The sequence below is a fragment of the Archocentrus centrarchus genome, chromosome 20, assembly GCF_007364275.1.
Source record: "Archocentrus centrarchus isolate MPI-CPG fArcCen1 chromosome 20, fArcCen1, whole genome shotgun sequence".
NCBI lineage: Eukaryota > Metazoa > Chordata > Actinopteri > Cichliformes > Cichlidae > Archocentrus > Archocentrus centrarchus.
In genome coordinates, this window is record NC_044365.1 from 20,650,289 (window position 1) to 20,664,907 (window position 14,619).

The 14,619-nt window shown below is 39.3% G+C and overlaps 2 protein-coding genes across 7 annotated transcripts; one reads left to right on the plus strand and one right to left on the minus strand.

Annotated features, from left to right (window-relative positions):
* Nucleotides 1-202: 202 nt before the first annotated feature.
* On the minus strand, nt 203-6,684 carry ralaa (v-ral simian leukemia viral oncogene homolog Aa (ras related)). 2 transcript variants are annotated; one of them, XM_030756580.1, is made up of 6 exons: nt 6,532-6,671; nt 6,248-6,450; nt 4,021-4,265; nt 3,710-3,918; nt 3,325-3,499; nt 203-3,211 (listed from the first exon to the last, which is right to left on the minus strand). In XM_030756580.1, the coding sequence occupies exons 3-6, from the start codon at nt 4,132-4,134 to the stop codon at nt 3,089-3,091; spliced, it is 621 nt and encodes a 206-aa protein (XP_030612440.1). In that variant the 5' UTR covers nt 4,135-4,265; nt 6,248-6,450; nt 6,532-6,671; the 3' UTR covers nt 203-3,088. The 2 variants fall into 2 exon arrangements, with proteins under 2 accessions (XP_030612440.1, XP_030612439.1); XM_030756579.1 differs by lacking the exon at nt 6,248-6,450 and having other exon boundaries at nt 6,532-6,684.
* Nucleotides 6,685-6,816: 132 nt separating this feature from the next.
* On the plus strand, nt 6,817-13,650 carry med1l (mediator complex subunit 1-like). 5 transcript variants are annotated; one of them, XM_030756574.1, is made up of 17 exons: nt 6,817-6,956; nt 7,108-7,199; nt 8,356-8,431; nt 8,502-8,556; nt 8,687-8,813; nt 8,902-8,930; nt 9,076-9,147; nt 9,240-9,314; nt 9,471-9,547; nt 9,615-9,677; nt 9,782-9,881; nt 10,001-10,128; nt 10,222-10,343; nt 10,447-10,645; nt 11,347-11,445; nt 12,643-12,745; nt 12,972-13,650. In XM_030756574.1, exons 2-17 carry the CDS (start codon nt 7,110-7,112, stop codon nt 13,327-13,329), a joined length of 1,773 nt encoding a protein of 590 aa, XP_030612434.1. In that variant the 5' UTR covers nt 6,817-6,956; nt 7,108-7,109; the 3' UTR covers nt 13,330-13,650. The 5 variants fall into 5 exon arrangements, with proteins under 5 accessions (XP_030612434.1, XP_030612437.1, XP_030612436.1 ...); XM_030756577.1 differs by having other exon boundaries at nt 11,350-11,445; XM_030756576.1 differs by having other exon boundaries at nt 10,004-10,128.
* The last annotated feature ends 969 nt before the right edge of the window (nt 13,651-14,619 follow it).

Sequence of the window (14,619 nt, forward strand, 5' to 3'; positions counted from 1 at the left end):
GTGTTTGTGATGTTTTTGTCATTTTTGTGAATCTGCTGCTCCAACACTGCAATTTCCTTTTGGGGATTAATGATGTAAACTACATGGTTTCAAATATGCAGTAAACATGAAATAATACAGAGTACATTCAACATAAGGTTAAGTGTAGCACCTGTCCAGTGCAATAGCCATACTGCACAGAAGATACAAATACATTTCAAAGTGTTATTAGTAATATCCACTTTATTTGCCATTTCCAAATATCTCACAAAAATGAATTGAAATGTAAGCTTGACTTCTTGCATTCACAAACAGATAGGCTACATTATTGGTTATGTTAAAAATAAGTAAACATGAAGGAAACATTTAACTGATGGCATACATACAACCATCCAGTCAAACACAGATACCTATATATTTTTTTTATTCCAAGGGTATAGAAAAGGCAAAACAAGTTATTTGAATACCCAGTGGGACAGTTTGCTCATAATGTTCACACAAACATCGGTTTTAGTATTCCACTGAAAATATTTGGGCCATCAAGTCTATTAAATTAATACATGGAAACAAAGGAGCAACAGCAGAATGATATTTGCTTCCAAAACAAACAAAAAACAAAAATACAGGAACAAGAAAGAAACTTTGTTTAGCCAGTGTTATAGTAAGCAAGCATTATGGTGGTCACTTATAGGGCAGCTTCTGTAATCCTCAACAATGAAGACACAATGAAGTTAATGTAAAGATCTCAAGCTAAAGAAGGAGAGTAATAAACTAGGATCTTTATACTCCATGCCAGTTTCTGTGCGCTCCGCTTTAACTTTCAGAGGTGTTTCAATCATTATATGGTGTACTGGAGGTTAGCCCTTAGGACAACTTAATCCAAACTGCTTACCAATCATTCTGATACTGTGGGTTTCTAACAACATCTTATTCTACCATTTTAAAGTCCAACTCCTACTACTATGTGCTTTGTAGTAAACAAGAGTTGCATGATAAATACACATAAGACAAACAACAACAAAAAGCTTGATAGCTGTTGGATGATGCTGTTTTTTTTAACAAGCTGCAGTCAGATCTCTACACAGCGCTCAAGCGCAAGTGCTTCAAAAGTAGTTTATGGACACTGTCAGTGTTTTAAACTGTTTCCAGGTTTCACATTTCCTCTTTGCAATCACAAACATTTTGCATAGACTCCAGTGTTGGGGCATGTTATTAGTTGTGGCAATCTTTTAGTGTAAATGGTGAGCAGCTTACTCTAAAGTTAACTGAAATTGGATCAGAGAGAAACATGGCAACAACCTCTACATGGTTGTCTGACTATTGAAATATTGAAAAAAAGTTACTAAAAATAAATTATAACTTTCATAACAAAAGAGTGGCTCAGTCATAAATTAAGAAATGTGGGGCAGTTTTCACAGTGTATTTTGGTCTACGCATTCTCAATTTGCCAATTTCGATACACTGTTTCAACCTTTGCCTCTAAAATTATCCACCTACAAGATCAAACGAACACATTCGGTTTGTTACTACAGCACTCTAACACCGGGTAGCTTTGCACAAAATGTAGCAAACAAAGTAGAACGCCAGTGACCTCTAAACCTTGCAAATCATTGGCAGTATAAGATTACAGGCAAACAGGATGAGTATAAGGGGATGTTTCACATTCACAATGGACAGAGAGGCAACAGTGACGCACTGCACAAGAATTACTAAAGCCCTCATAACCCTGCATTTTCTTTCCCCAGGCAATTCAGACTGAAATCTTCCTGACACTCCTTTTTGACTTTTGCGAAGATTGTAGTGCTTACTTTTGATGCTCATTACAGCAAGCAGTCATTCACTTCAAATAGTAAGTGGGCACTTGTTTGTACTAGCTAGCATTTTTCTTTGGTGACTCAAAATTTTTTGGACAGGTATCACCTCACTTCTATGCAGCCTGCAGTCAAATTTTCATGTCACGCCTTAAAAATGATATATGAATTTACCCCGACTTTCCAATTAAATACATTTTGAAATGTAAAAAAAAAAAAAGGAGATACAAGGTTGCAGACTAAAAGTCAGGAAAACTTAAAATAGCAAAGGAAATTTTTTACATGTTAGAAAGCCATTTGGTTTAAAAAAAGGGATGTAGTGTTATGGAATCACCTTTTATCTGAGCACCAGGGATTCCTTTATCGCAAAAGAAGGCAATGCCAAGTGAGGTAAAACTTCTTAAATGTTAGAATTGGAAAAAGTTCAAGTGTTGCAAAATCCCTCACGGATTCAAGGGTAACGATTAATGTCCATTGTGCATTTGAGAAGACTCAAAGTGACTGGGGTGGGGTGGGGGATGAGTGGAAACATTAGTGCGTGCTTATCTTACACTGGGTGATATGATAGAGGAGAAGAAGGGAAATGTCTGACGTCACAGCTAAAAATAAGTGTACATAACTATACAACGTAGTAAAACCGAGGTGTAAAATGACAAATGGGACTGGCATCAAATTTTGTCTCTGGCTTAGCTAATGGAACAGACTAATTGAAATGCTTCGTATACTCGTCAGCGCAATGTTCATTTCCTCTGTGGCTCTTGATGAACTCTGGATTGACACTACACTTCAGAGTCTGTTAACTAACCCTTGCTACCAAGACAGTGGATTGATTAAAAGGGATCGGGGCTTTCCAGTACTGAGCTCCAGTTACATCTTCCCTGTTAAAACCTTTGCTCCCACACTTTCATTTTAATCTTCTCTTTTGAACTTGCACTGCACGACTGTCTGAATACACATCAAACTTTACAATGAAAGGTTTTCAAACATTTCAGGACTTAGCCTCTTGTCAAGCTTAGGCCTAAATTAAAACCACCATCGATTTATTACACTCTGTAATGTGGTCAGAGTAAAAGAGAGAGAGTACATAAATTATTTGGAGTGTCTGCACATAAAAAGTTAGAGCTATAAATGGTGTATGAAGTGCCACCTTACTACTTCCTGACACTGTCAGATGTCCTGTTAGCTAGGAACAGAAGGTCATGGTCAGGCACAATAAAATTAAATTAAATTTAAAAAGAAAATGCAAAATTCTGAGAAATGTATATGTACATAAGCAGCTAGCCTGCTTTCCTTAATGACTATAAAATACAACATCTCTCTCTAATTCGCTTGGCCAAACTTTTACTTTTCTTCTTCCCATTTTTCTCTTTGCTGTCCTCCATTTTTCTTGCCCGGATCTCTCTCATCAGGTCAAAAAACACCTGTTAAGAGGAGAACATAAAAACACAAGTGTTTATGTTCCTGTGTTTGCCTGGTGTCAGCAAAGTAAACTCATTTTGTTCAGGGATTAACAAGTTCAGCTGGTTAAACAGACCTTGTCAACATTGGCACGAGTTTTGGCTGAAGTCTCCACGTAGCACACGCCCCACTGCTCTGCACGTGCCTTCGCGTCTTCTGCGCTAACCTGCCGTCGGTCGTCCAAGTCTGACTTATTACCAACCAGGAGAAAGGGCACATTCTCATCCTCCTTCACTCGCAGAATCTGCTCTCTGCAAAACAGGAAATATCATTCAGCCGTGAATTATGTAAATAAACAGAGCACAGCTTGCTAAATGCTTACTCATATAAGTCAAGCCAAACTGGTGGAAGAAGAACCTTCAGTTGTGATGATGTATCAAAAAGACAAGCAGAGGAAGCATAGCTTAATTAGATCCTAATGGATGGCTAAGTGCTCATTAAAATAATCTAAGAGGTTGCACCTGAAGTCTACTGTTGCCGCAAAAGACTCCAGCTCTGTGATAGAAAATACGCAGAGGAAACCCTCGCCACTTCGGAAGTAGTTATCCCGAATGGCTGCATAGTCCTCTTGCCCGGCTGTGTCAAGGATGTCAATTTGCACCTCCTCTCCATCCAGGACCACTTTCTTCCTGTAACTGTCTGCTTTAGTGGGCTCGTAGTCTTCAACAAACTAGAAAACAGAAAGAGATCCATTATGCCAGAATTGTTTTTTTTTTTTTTTTTTTTAAAACTCAAACTCTGAATTTCAGTTGAGCACTGATGTGCAGCTCACCTCATCATACATGAACTGGAGAGTAAGGGCTGATTTACCCACTCCTCCACTGCCAACCATAATTACTTTGTGAAGGGCTAGAGAGTTTTGCCCTTTTGGCTTTGCAGCTGCCATGGCTCTGAGTACCAAGAGATGCAAGTATCAAAGGGAGAAAGTTCGAGCCGGTGGGAAGGATTGTGAAATGGGAGGACTGCAAAAATCAGATCCAAAGACTGCAGGTGCAACAAAGGGCTGAATGACAGTTCCTGTGGAGAATAAAAAAAGAGAAAGATGTTGCATCATATTTCCCAGTGCCTTCAGGTTCTATTTCTGCATTTAGATTGCACAGCCATCATGGCAATAAATTCCAAACCAATAAAAATCTTAAAAAGGAAAAAGCACAACTACACTCTGGATGTAGTACAAGAGAATGATTCTCTGTAGCTTAACAAGAATGCAGAAAACACTGTCATGACACAAGACTGACGTATTAGAAATGCAAATTTATTTTCCATTATAAATCCGTTTGCCTGTGCAAATAGCCCGTTGCCCTTACTGCCGGAAGTAGTACTACTTTTCTCTTCACAAATGCAATATTGCTGTTGACATTCCTGTCCATAAGTATTCAGTACTCAGAGAAGGCAGCTACCAAATCCTGAATAGGTCTTCAATTTTGATCTCAGCTGGCAAATTCTGCTGCATCTTGCTTAGTTGTGAAAACACAGCAGGTAAAAAGTAATAGAAATAAATGTCTCTACTGGTAGAAATATTACCCCTGGCATAATTTCTCCATACATGAGGCAGGAAATAATTTGGTAATCCAAGCAGAGAGATTTACTAATAGTTTTTAATTTATCATTTCCCCCCTTCAGCTGTCTACACGACATGAAGATTTGAAGAGAATAATGTTCTTCTGGAAATGTGCAGTCAATCTTAGGCCCAGGCAGCAGGGATTTCCTAATTTCCCTGACACACACATGCACTAAATTTAACAAAACAAACTAACTCCTTTAATTCATGTGAAAAGATTGCTGTTAAGATCGTGCCAAACAAACTGGCCGGGATATGACCCTAACCTCAGAGACACATTGGATAATCTACAAGTCAGCAAAACCTGTAATTTTTTTGTGAGCTTAAACCACTTTTACATGTTGCTAAGACCAAAATGCATAGAAAAATAAGTGACTAAAAATATACATTCAGAAAACTACCTCGTGAATGCAGTACTACTGGCAGCCAAGTTTCACTACAAATATATTTGAAACCTGAGGAAGAAACACTACATGCAGCATCCAATGGCACATGATAAAGAAAGACAAAATTAACCATTATATATTGCAACAAGCAGCAGGATCAGCAGCAATTCCACTAACAGAAGAGGACCATGTGAAAACGATTGAGCAAAGAAATACAAGTTTTGAAAAGCTGCTTCTTATCATCTGGCAGTACTTTATAAGACTTTGACAGCAATGGATAAAATGTGACATATGCTAAAGCCATTTAGTGGCCTCTTTTCCATACTGGACTGTCCAAGAAGGCTATGGAAAAGGCATATTGACCAGAAGTGTGTGTTCAAGCCCTATGCCAGAGGCCAACACAGACCTATTGGGGGGAGGGAAAAAAAAAAAAAAAAAAAAAATCAGGGATAAGCATGGGCTTGCAGCCAATTCGTCATTACACAAATTAACAAAAGGAGGTTTATTTACTGCAAGTCAGTATTACTGTAAAGCAATGAAAGAATGTTGCTTTGCTTTAACCATTAAAAGCTGCAAACATGTCTTAGCAAATAGTTTTAGTGAAAGTGAAAAGGAAATTATTTAAGGGTCGGTCATTTAGGTCCTTGAAGAGGTATTTAACAACAATTTCTAAACAAACCTACACCTTATTTTAAGAAAATGACATACTGTGTAGATGTAGAGACAATAAAATGCTTTCAGTTTACAATGATGAGCATAAACGTGGGTGGAAAGTCAATCCACTAGTCTGTCAAATTAGTAAGTGAGTCATTATTTAGCAACTAAAAAACGCCACGCGATAAGCACGCCTAGAATACAATAAAATACATCTATATAACATGAACTGAGCAGCTATTTAACCAATTATTACGATAAAGGAGAACCAGTACCGCAAATATCACCGTTCACGTCTCTAACAACAACGTTAACTTATTAGCAACTTAGCTGGATGACTGCTGGGCGATGTGGCTAACAAGCTAACTAAGCTACTAAGAAGGTAAACGCCACCTGACCTCAAAGTAACAATTCAGGATGAAGGCAGCGGTCCATATAACGTCCGACAGACCGATCTCTAAAAGCGGATACTCAGCAACAGATGTTCGTTCGGTGCTTTCAAACTCAGCAGCTTCCTCGTTAGCGGGGTTAGAGGGTGGACACACAGAGGAGGGGTGGGAAAGGCTAGCGAGCGGCTAATCGTAACCAAATGATGCGGACGCTAAAAAAAAATACAAATAGGAGCTGTTACACCAGTGCTGTTTCTTTCAGCGATACAAATCGTAAAATAAACAGTACTCACCTTGGGAAAACGTCCGACGAACGCTGAATTAGGATGGCGAAATAAAAAGACTCAGCTAGCTGCTTGTTAGCTCATGGCTAGCTTTCTGGCTAACCAGAAACCCGGCTGGTGGCTGTTAGCAGCAGACTGACTGCGCGTGCTGTGGGCTTGGCTCCGGCTGACAACGCCCGCCCGCCTGGGAGAAGCACACAACACTCACTTTTACTTAAGTGTGTGAGTGTAATATTTTCTCTCTGAAAAAAAAAACGGGAAAAAAAAAAAAGCCCCCAGATATATCAGATAATTTCCCTCGTAGATAAACATACAGTACAATGCAGATTAGGAGCAGCGGATTGAATGTTCCAGATTGATTAACTGGCTAATCCGCGTAAACACTGGCACGTTTGTTCAAAAGCACTTGAATCAATTTAACGTCCACAGGTCAGGTATGTCGGTCTGAAGGTGGTTTTATTTTTAATTATATAAACAAATAATTGAAGTTAATCAAAATTTGCTGCGCAAATATGAATAAAATATCTTAAAATTGTGGGGAAGTTTAATATTTTTACTATCTGTCGCCCTTGTTGGACGCTTTAGTGATGATGGACATGCTTATAATTCCTAACCTGCGTGTGAAGTTTGCAGAGAAGACCTGGGCTGACACGTTTCAGCTTGTCCGAAGATGTATGGTGAGGCAAAGTTTAATAATTAATCATAAAAATACCTCTCGTGTTCTACTCAGATGATGTGTTTGAATCATTTCAACTTTTTGCTTAGTTTTAGCCCCTCCTATGCAAATGATATCCCTCGTTATTTGAAAATATGACCCCTCTTTTATTGTGTGTGGGCTTTAAAGGGGTTAATGTGTTGCGTTATTTGACTTGTTAGTGGATGGCTCTGCTAATATGATAATGTGGTGATGCACTCAGAATGAGATCATTCATCCTGGAACACACATGGCTTTGTTTTTTGATCAGCTGTTTCTTTTTTTGGGGGGGGGCGGCGGTGCATTGACTGGTGTCACTTAGGCTACTTGGATTTACTTATCAACCACATGGCATAGTGCCTGTAGTAAGCCTTCAAATCAAAACTAAGTAGTTTGACTGTGGGTTGTTTGCATCTTTATCACACTGGCTTTGATTTCAGTATTTAACACTACCCTTTTTGGCAAGACATACTACTGCTGGCTTCATTCATTTAAAAACCTTTAGAGGATGCCCCTTTTGCACAAGTATATCAGTTGGTTAGAGGTTTGAGGGTTCAAACATACAATGTACAGGCAAATAGGCTACACTCTATGAAATGCAGTCACTATTATTGTGCTAACTGTATCCTGGGGCTCTGTAAGAGGAGAAGGTTGGCTACTTTTCTTTAGATTTGTCATGGGTGGAGCAGCAGGGTAGATAATACTTTTGGATTAATGTAAAGTGGAGCTTAGCAGTGGTCAGTCTCTGGAGTCTGGTGAAGAAACTTGATTACTTGGTGGTCTAAAGAGATGTGTGGTCCAAAGGGATAAAGCATCTGGGGCTACTTATCAAATTCTCTTCCAGCAGTGATCATGAAGAGAATTTGTAAAGAAGTGGGATTCTTAAAGTAAGCACAGAGGGTAATGCATGTGATATGATTTCAAACAGCCAATTCCAAAAAGTCAATTTTGTTAAACACACACATCTCAGTATGAAAAGCATGCAGTTGTCAGCATTTGCCTTGACATGGTGTCATGCACTTTGTGTTACATGGTGAGATGGGCAGAGAGGACCAAAGGCTGTTTACACAAGACTTTGCTTTTGCCACACAAATAGTCCATTGTTATTTTCTTGGTCCCTTCCCTTTGTCCCATAATAGGAGAAATCCAGAGATGAATCCAAATCCCGTGCGGCACTGGAAAGATCCCTGGAAAAACTCCAGGAAGAATCAAATGGTATTTAAATAATATAATATGTATTTTTACACGTGTATTTTTACTTTAAATGAGTCTCCTTATGTTTCAGTGTGCACTATGAATACCACAAAGTCCCGGCTGGAGATTATTGCCAAACAACAAGGGTATAAAGCTGGCCTCTCAGTGCCTTTGTTTTTACTTTAGAGCTACATATCTTTTCTTGCTTGTCTTTTTTTTTTTTAATAAATCTACTGTGGTGACACCTTATTATCTATATGAATCTTTCCTCCCAAGGATGAGTTTTCACTTTACTGAGGCCATGTGCTATTTGTCAGCTGATTTATTCTACGTGGAGGTATTGTTGTTGCCGAGTGGTGAAGTGGAGGAGGTAAAGGTGGTCCCCCATGGAGAATCCCCTGTTGTGAGTAGACTTGTACTGTTTTTAGCAAGTCATTTGAACTGCTCTCCTTTTACTCCTCATGCTAATTAATAAAAACCCCGTCTCTTAGCCTAGCGAGTCCCTTCTTCAGCTGCTGAGGTAAGGGGGTAGAGTTCTGCTAAATTTATATTTTGACATTTTGCTTGCAGTAAGCAGTTCCATTATCCCCTAAATCTCAGAGTGTAATGACAGCACTAATGGTTTTAACTCCAAATGCTGATTGTGCTGCTTTCTGGGCACACAGGTTCAAAAACTTTGCCACCTTCTCCATGAAGTTGCAAGGCCTCTTCGCCCAGTACAGCATCCCTGGAGACAAGTGCCTCCCTCAATTTTTGAAATATTCTTTAACTCTCATACATTTGAGGCTCTTGTGATCATTTAGCCATGTGTTCATTTTTTCTTTTCCAGTGAATTAAAATTAAAGTTGTTGGTGTCTCTGCAACACCTTGGGAAAGACTTGCAGAAAATCTCACATTTGCCAAGGTGTGTGACAAAAGAACTTTCAAAAAGTTGTTTGTTAGAACAAAATCATTGTGTTCACTGCTTTTTGAGGTTTCATAAGCCACATGTGGCTAGGAAGTGATCAGCAGAATAAATAGTTGCAGTTCTCCATATAAACTACAGTTTATCTTTTTCCAGGAAACAAAAGTATTCTGACCCTGAAATGGACATGATAAACAATGGCAGAATTGGGTCTCTAATAATGGGAAAAGAAGGTATGACTTCAAAAATGTTACACATGCATATTGTAGTGTTTATTAAATTATTAAAATTAAATTCTAGATTGTCCTATGACTATCCGGTTCTACATTCCCCCAAATGATGGAATGAAATCTTCAGCGTCAGGTAGGCGTCTGACTTCACTTGGTGGTAAATGACGTTCTCTTCTGGATTCAATACACGAGTCTTCAAAGGTATTAAAGTTGTAGATTTTCCTGAATTGAAACCAGTTGTTCAGGCTGCCCAGGTTACTGTAGGTGTCAGCGACGTGACCCACAAGCTTCAGATGGCATCCGTGATCCCTGAGCCTCCTCAGCTGGATCCTCAGGGGTATCAGTGTGCTATTGTTTTTAATCTCTCGCCCAGCGAGACACTTCTCATTTTGCATCTCAGTGAGACTGAATGTCATTGCTGTTGGCGTTTTATTGGAGTACAATTGTGTCCTGCAGCAGTTATCCTGTGTTTGTTCCGCTAAATGAGGTGCCAAATGAGATGCTGCCTGCCTGTTTCCTGCTTAAACTGCAGCCAGCTATGCCAGTGATGCTGTCTGTTGTAAAGCAGCTCAGCCAAATTACAGGTTGGGGAAATGTTCATGATTATTGTATGAAATGTGCACGATACAAATGCCGGTTCATTACACCCTGCTGTTCTTTCTCTGATTATTTCCTAGATGCGACTGTACCCGATGTTGACCTGCAGTGGGCACCCTTACCCAAGCTTCTCATGAGAGGTTCACTAAGCACAAACAACCAATGGGAGACGTCATGTGAAAACAAGAGCATTTTTACAGTGGTATGAACATGCTGTTTACTAAACTAAGTGAACAAGGCATATTAGTTTAATATTTCATAAATATGAGTCCTTGATTGTAATATATGCATACTTTTGCATCCAGCCTCTTCCTGGTGGCGTGATTCACAGTTATATTTTCCCTGGAGCTGCATGGGATTTGCCTGCCCACAGGGGGGCTGTGGTGGACAGTGTTCCCTTTACCCACCCTGGTCATGTCCCAGCCCTACTGGAGCTGCTGCGCCGCCAGTGTACCATTAACACCCTGCTGAGGAGCTGTTTTATATCTCAGTGCGCCAGTCCAGGTAGGAGTAAAATGGGCAGCCATCATCATTTTGTTACCTCTGCCAAAAATACCATGCCACATTTGACCTCTGACCTCTCCTCCAAGGACAATAGATAAGGTCAAATGTTCATAAAATGTCTTATATTTAAAACTATACTTAAAGTTTAACTGCCTTTTGCTTGTATTGGGAACATTTAGAAAATTATACTGGTATATGGGGAATCTAAATATCACATTAGTTTGCATCCAAATATCATGTCACATTTGACCTCTGACCTCACTTTTACATTTCACATCAGCCCTTCTTTCAAGTTGACCGCAAAATGTGTTACAGCTTTAAAGAAGTATTGTCAAGGAAAAGAATGAGCTGTCTAGTTAGTTAATAATATACTGTAGTATAATATTATATAATAAGCTCAAGTTATTATGTCTAGTTATTTATAAATCAGTACCTATTATCCATTACTATGCCTACATAATGTTTGTGTAATCAAAGTAACCATCTGTCATGCTGCTCTTATCTAATTTTTACTGCACTACAAACTTATTCAAATATGTTTAAAAAAGAACAAAGAAAATAAAATTAGTATATACAAAAGACAATTCTGTTCCCTTAAAAGTAAATACTTCCCAGGGAGTGAGCTGCCTTGCTGGAGGAAGGTTTGTACTCTCTGAATGCTTCTTGTTTACATTATGTAATGCTTCATAAATGCATCTTAGCAGGTTTGGTTTGTGGCCTGCCTTTCGAAGTCCTTCCAGAGTCTGATACCAGCTTTTCTGTGACCTTCCAACCATCTTATGCAGACTCCCTCAGTGTTTGTGAGCATTGAGTTCATTTCAATTTTGGAAAAATTTAAAGTAGTTTTGATAGTTTGGTACAATGCTTAAAACTAATTAAAATGACAAACATTTACTTTTTCCAAGTTCTCAAATAAGAGCCCGCCCCCCCCAGGGAATTTATTATACACTCACTGGCCACTTCGTTAGGTACACCTGTACACCAGCTATTTACAAGGCAGTAATCAAAGGCATTTAGGTATGTAAGTTCAAACTGAGCATCCGAATGGGGAAGAAAGGTGATTTAAATAACTTTAAATGTGGCATGGCTGTTGGTGCCAGACTGGCTGGTCTGAATATTTCAGAAACTTTCGAGCTAGCAGAGTTTGCATGTCCTCCCCGTGTCTGTGCGGGTTTTCTCCGGGTACTCCGGTTTCCTCCCACAGTCCGAAGACATTCACTTAGTGGGGTTAGGTTAATTGTTGATTCTAAATTGCCCATAGGTCTGAATGGTTGTCTGCGACAGACTGGTGACCTCTTGCCATATGACAATTGGGAGAGGCTCCTTTATTGTAACATTCAGATGGTAGGATTAGGAAAAAACAACATGAAAGCATTTATTATATACCTGTACAGTTCAGGCTGGTGGTGTAATGGTGTGAGGATATTTTCTTGGCACAGTTTGGGTACTTCAGTACCAACTGAGCATCTTTAAAAACACCACAGTATACCTGAGTATTGTTGCTGACCGTGTCCATCCATCTATGCCCACAGTGTACCCACTTTCGGATGGCTGCTTCCAGCAGGATAATGCATCATGTCACAAAGCTCAAATCTCCTCAACCTGGTTTCTTGAACATCACCATTGCTCAATCCTGCAGAGCACCTTTGGGATGTATTGGGACAGGACATTTGTGTCACTGCTGTCCAACTGACAACTGCGTGATGCTATCATCAAAAATCTGTTTCCCAAGCCAGTTGTATTCCAGTTGAATCCATGCCACAAAGAATTAAGGCAAGCTCTAAAGGCAAAACAGGTTCCAACCTGGTTGTTACAAATGTATGTACCTAATTATGTAGCTGGTGAGTGTATTAAAGTGGCTCTTTTTGGTTTAGGCTTTTCAGTGTTTTTTTTACATACATGGTGATAAATGAGTAAATTAAGAAAATAACCTTGTTAATATCAGTTTGGGAAACAAGAATATGGTGTATATAATTTAAAATGATTTGTGCCCATAGTGTTGGTGAATGTGCCTAAACCTCATCAGATTACCTGCCGTTTATTTGGAGCACATGCAAATGATCCTTCCATTAATGAATACCTCTCCTCTGTCATCATGAGGTATGTTTTTCCCTTATTTAAGAGGTATGCATACATGCAAATGTTAGTGTCAGTATCACTGTAAAGGAAATACTTTTTAAATGCATGAAATATTTTTTAAATATTACTGGTTCCAAATCTAAGAACTGTATACAATATGACTTATTGCTGTACTGAGATTTAGCTCCACTTCTTATATTTATTTCTTATATTTATTTATATATCTTTCTTTCACTGCCTTACTCAGCTGTATGTCTGTTCCTGAGACAATGAGGATGCTATACAACAAGCTAGAGGACATCACCTCTGCCCTACTTTCTCCCGGCCGCCTGGCCGCCACAGAGGCAGAAAATGACCATTCAGCTCCCTCCAGTACAGCTGTGACAGACACCAGCAGAGGTTCGGCCGCTTTCTCCCAAAGTGCGGCCGTGCCAAAGGACAGTTTCAGTGTCTCTGATTCAGCATGTTCTGCCATGCCTGTAGCCAAATCTGAGTCTGTTCCTGAAATAAATGAAAGCCCTTATGCCTCGCCTTACCCATTTCCCCCTGCAGGCATGTTTCAGTGCAGGGTGGGAAACAATGGCCACCTATCACAGCTGATCTAAACCTGTTGTTATTAAAAAAAAAAAAAATCTCTCCTGTCAAATCAGCCATAAATATGTGCCATATAACTGGCATTTGTTTTCCGTTATCAGTTAGAAATGCTAATGTGTAACTGCAGAAGGCTGAATTTGTGTAATTCAGAGTGCATAATCACATGCAGGATACTTAAATGTCACTTACTATGCATTCCAGTGTGGCAGAGATTACTGACTATAAAGGTTTGAGGTCTGACATCTGACCTCAGACAGCCAAGAGCCCAGTTGATTGGTACCATGTGAGCCAATCAAACATTGTTAAAGTATATAATGCAATGTCTTGTAAAACCAGGATCTACAGATTAAAAAAAAAAAAAGGAAAAAAACGGCTTTGTTGTTGGATATGATTCAGCTCTGAAATGCAAATTTTTTAAAAGAAAATTAAGTTTTGTACAAAAAAGAGACGCATGGTGTGAAAATGTGGGCGATGAAGACCGCTGTGGAATGGAAACTGCACTAAGAAATCTCTTGATTACCACTGAGCACAGTAGTGCTTTTCCTGGGCAGAAGCCAACACATTTACCAATATAGCACAAATGTGAGTAGTCTGTAAAGCATTAGAAATATTTGCTGTCTAACAAAGGGAGGAAGTTTTTTTTTTTTCTTTCTTTTTCTTCATTCCAAAAGAAAGGTTTGAGACCAAAAATCACTGGTACATTATTCACATGTGTGTGTCATGGGACAACAGTAATCTGTGCAGGCCCTCAGTCCTGAAGAGCTGCTGGCAGTGTGCATTTAGAAAGGAATTTAACATGTATTTACAATATTAAGGCAACTGTCAACAGCAGACAACTGGTTTTGTCCCGTGTCTTTACTTCTGCATATCCAATGACCTGTATGGCTGCTATTCATAGAAGCATTCCAACATGTGTGGTTAAGCCGCTCTCTTCTTTCAGTGGCTTTCTATCCTCTGAATACATCAGAGATTACGTATCCTCACTCCTGACTGGTTGGGCATAAATCTGCAAAAGTCACACCTGGTATTAATGAGGAGTGGATTCTTTGCACTGTGATTCTTTTCTGTCTCGTTGGTGTGCAGTTGGCACGGCAAGTGTGCACGAATAAAAGCTGTGCCCCTTGTAAAATAATGTGCCTTCATTTGACAGCATTATAAAATGAGTAAGCTATATTGCAAAATGGATTGAAATCTGGCACTTCTGTGCTTCTGAGGGACAGTTTTGGTTTGTTGTACGTTTCTTTTCTTCTTCTTTTTTATTTTTTTAAAGCCTCCACATCGCCCTCCCCGGCTTGCGGTCT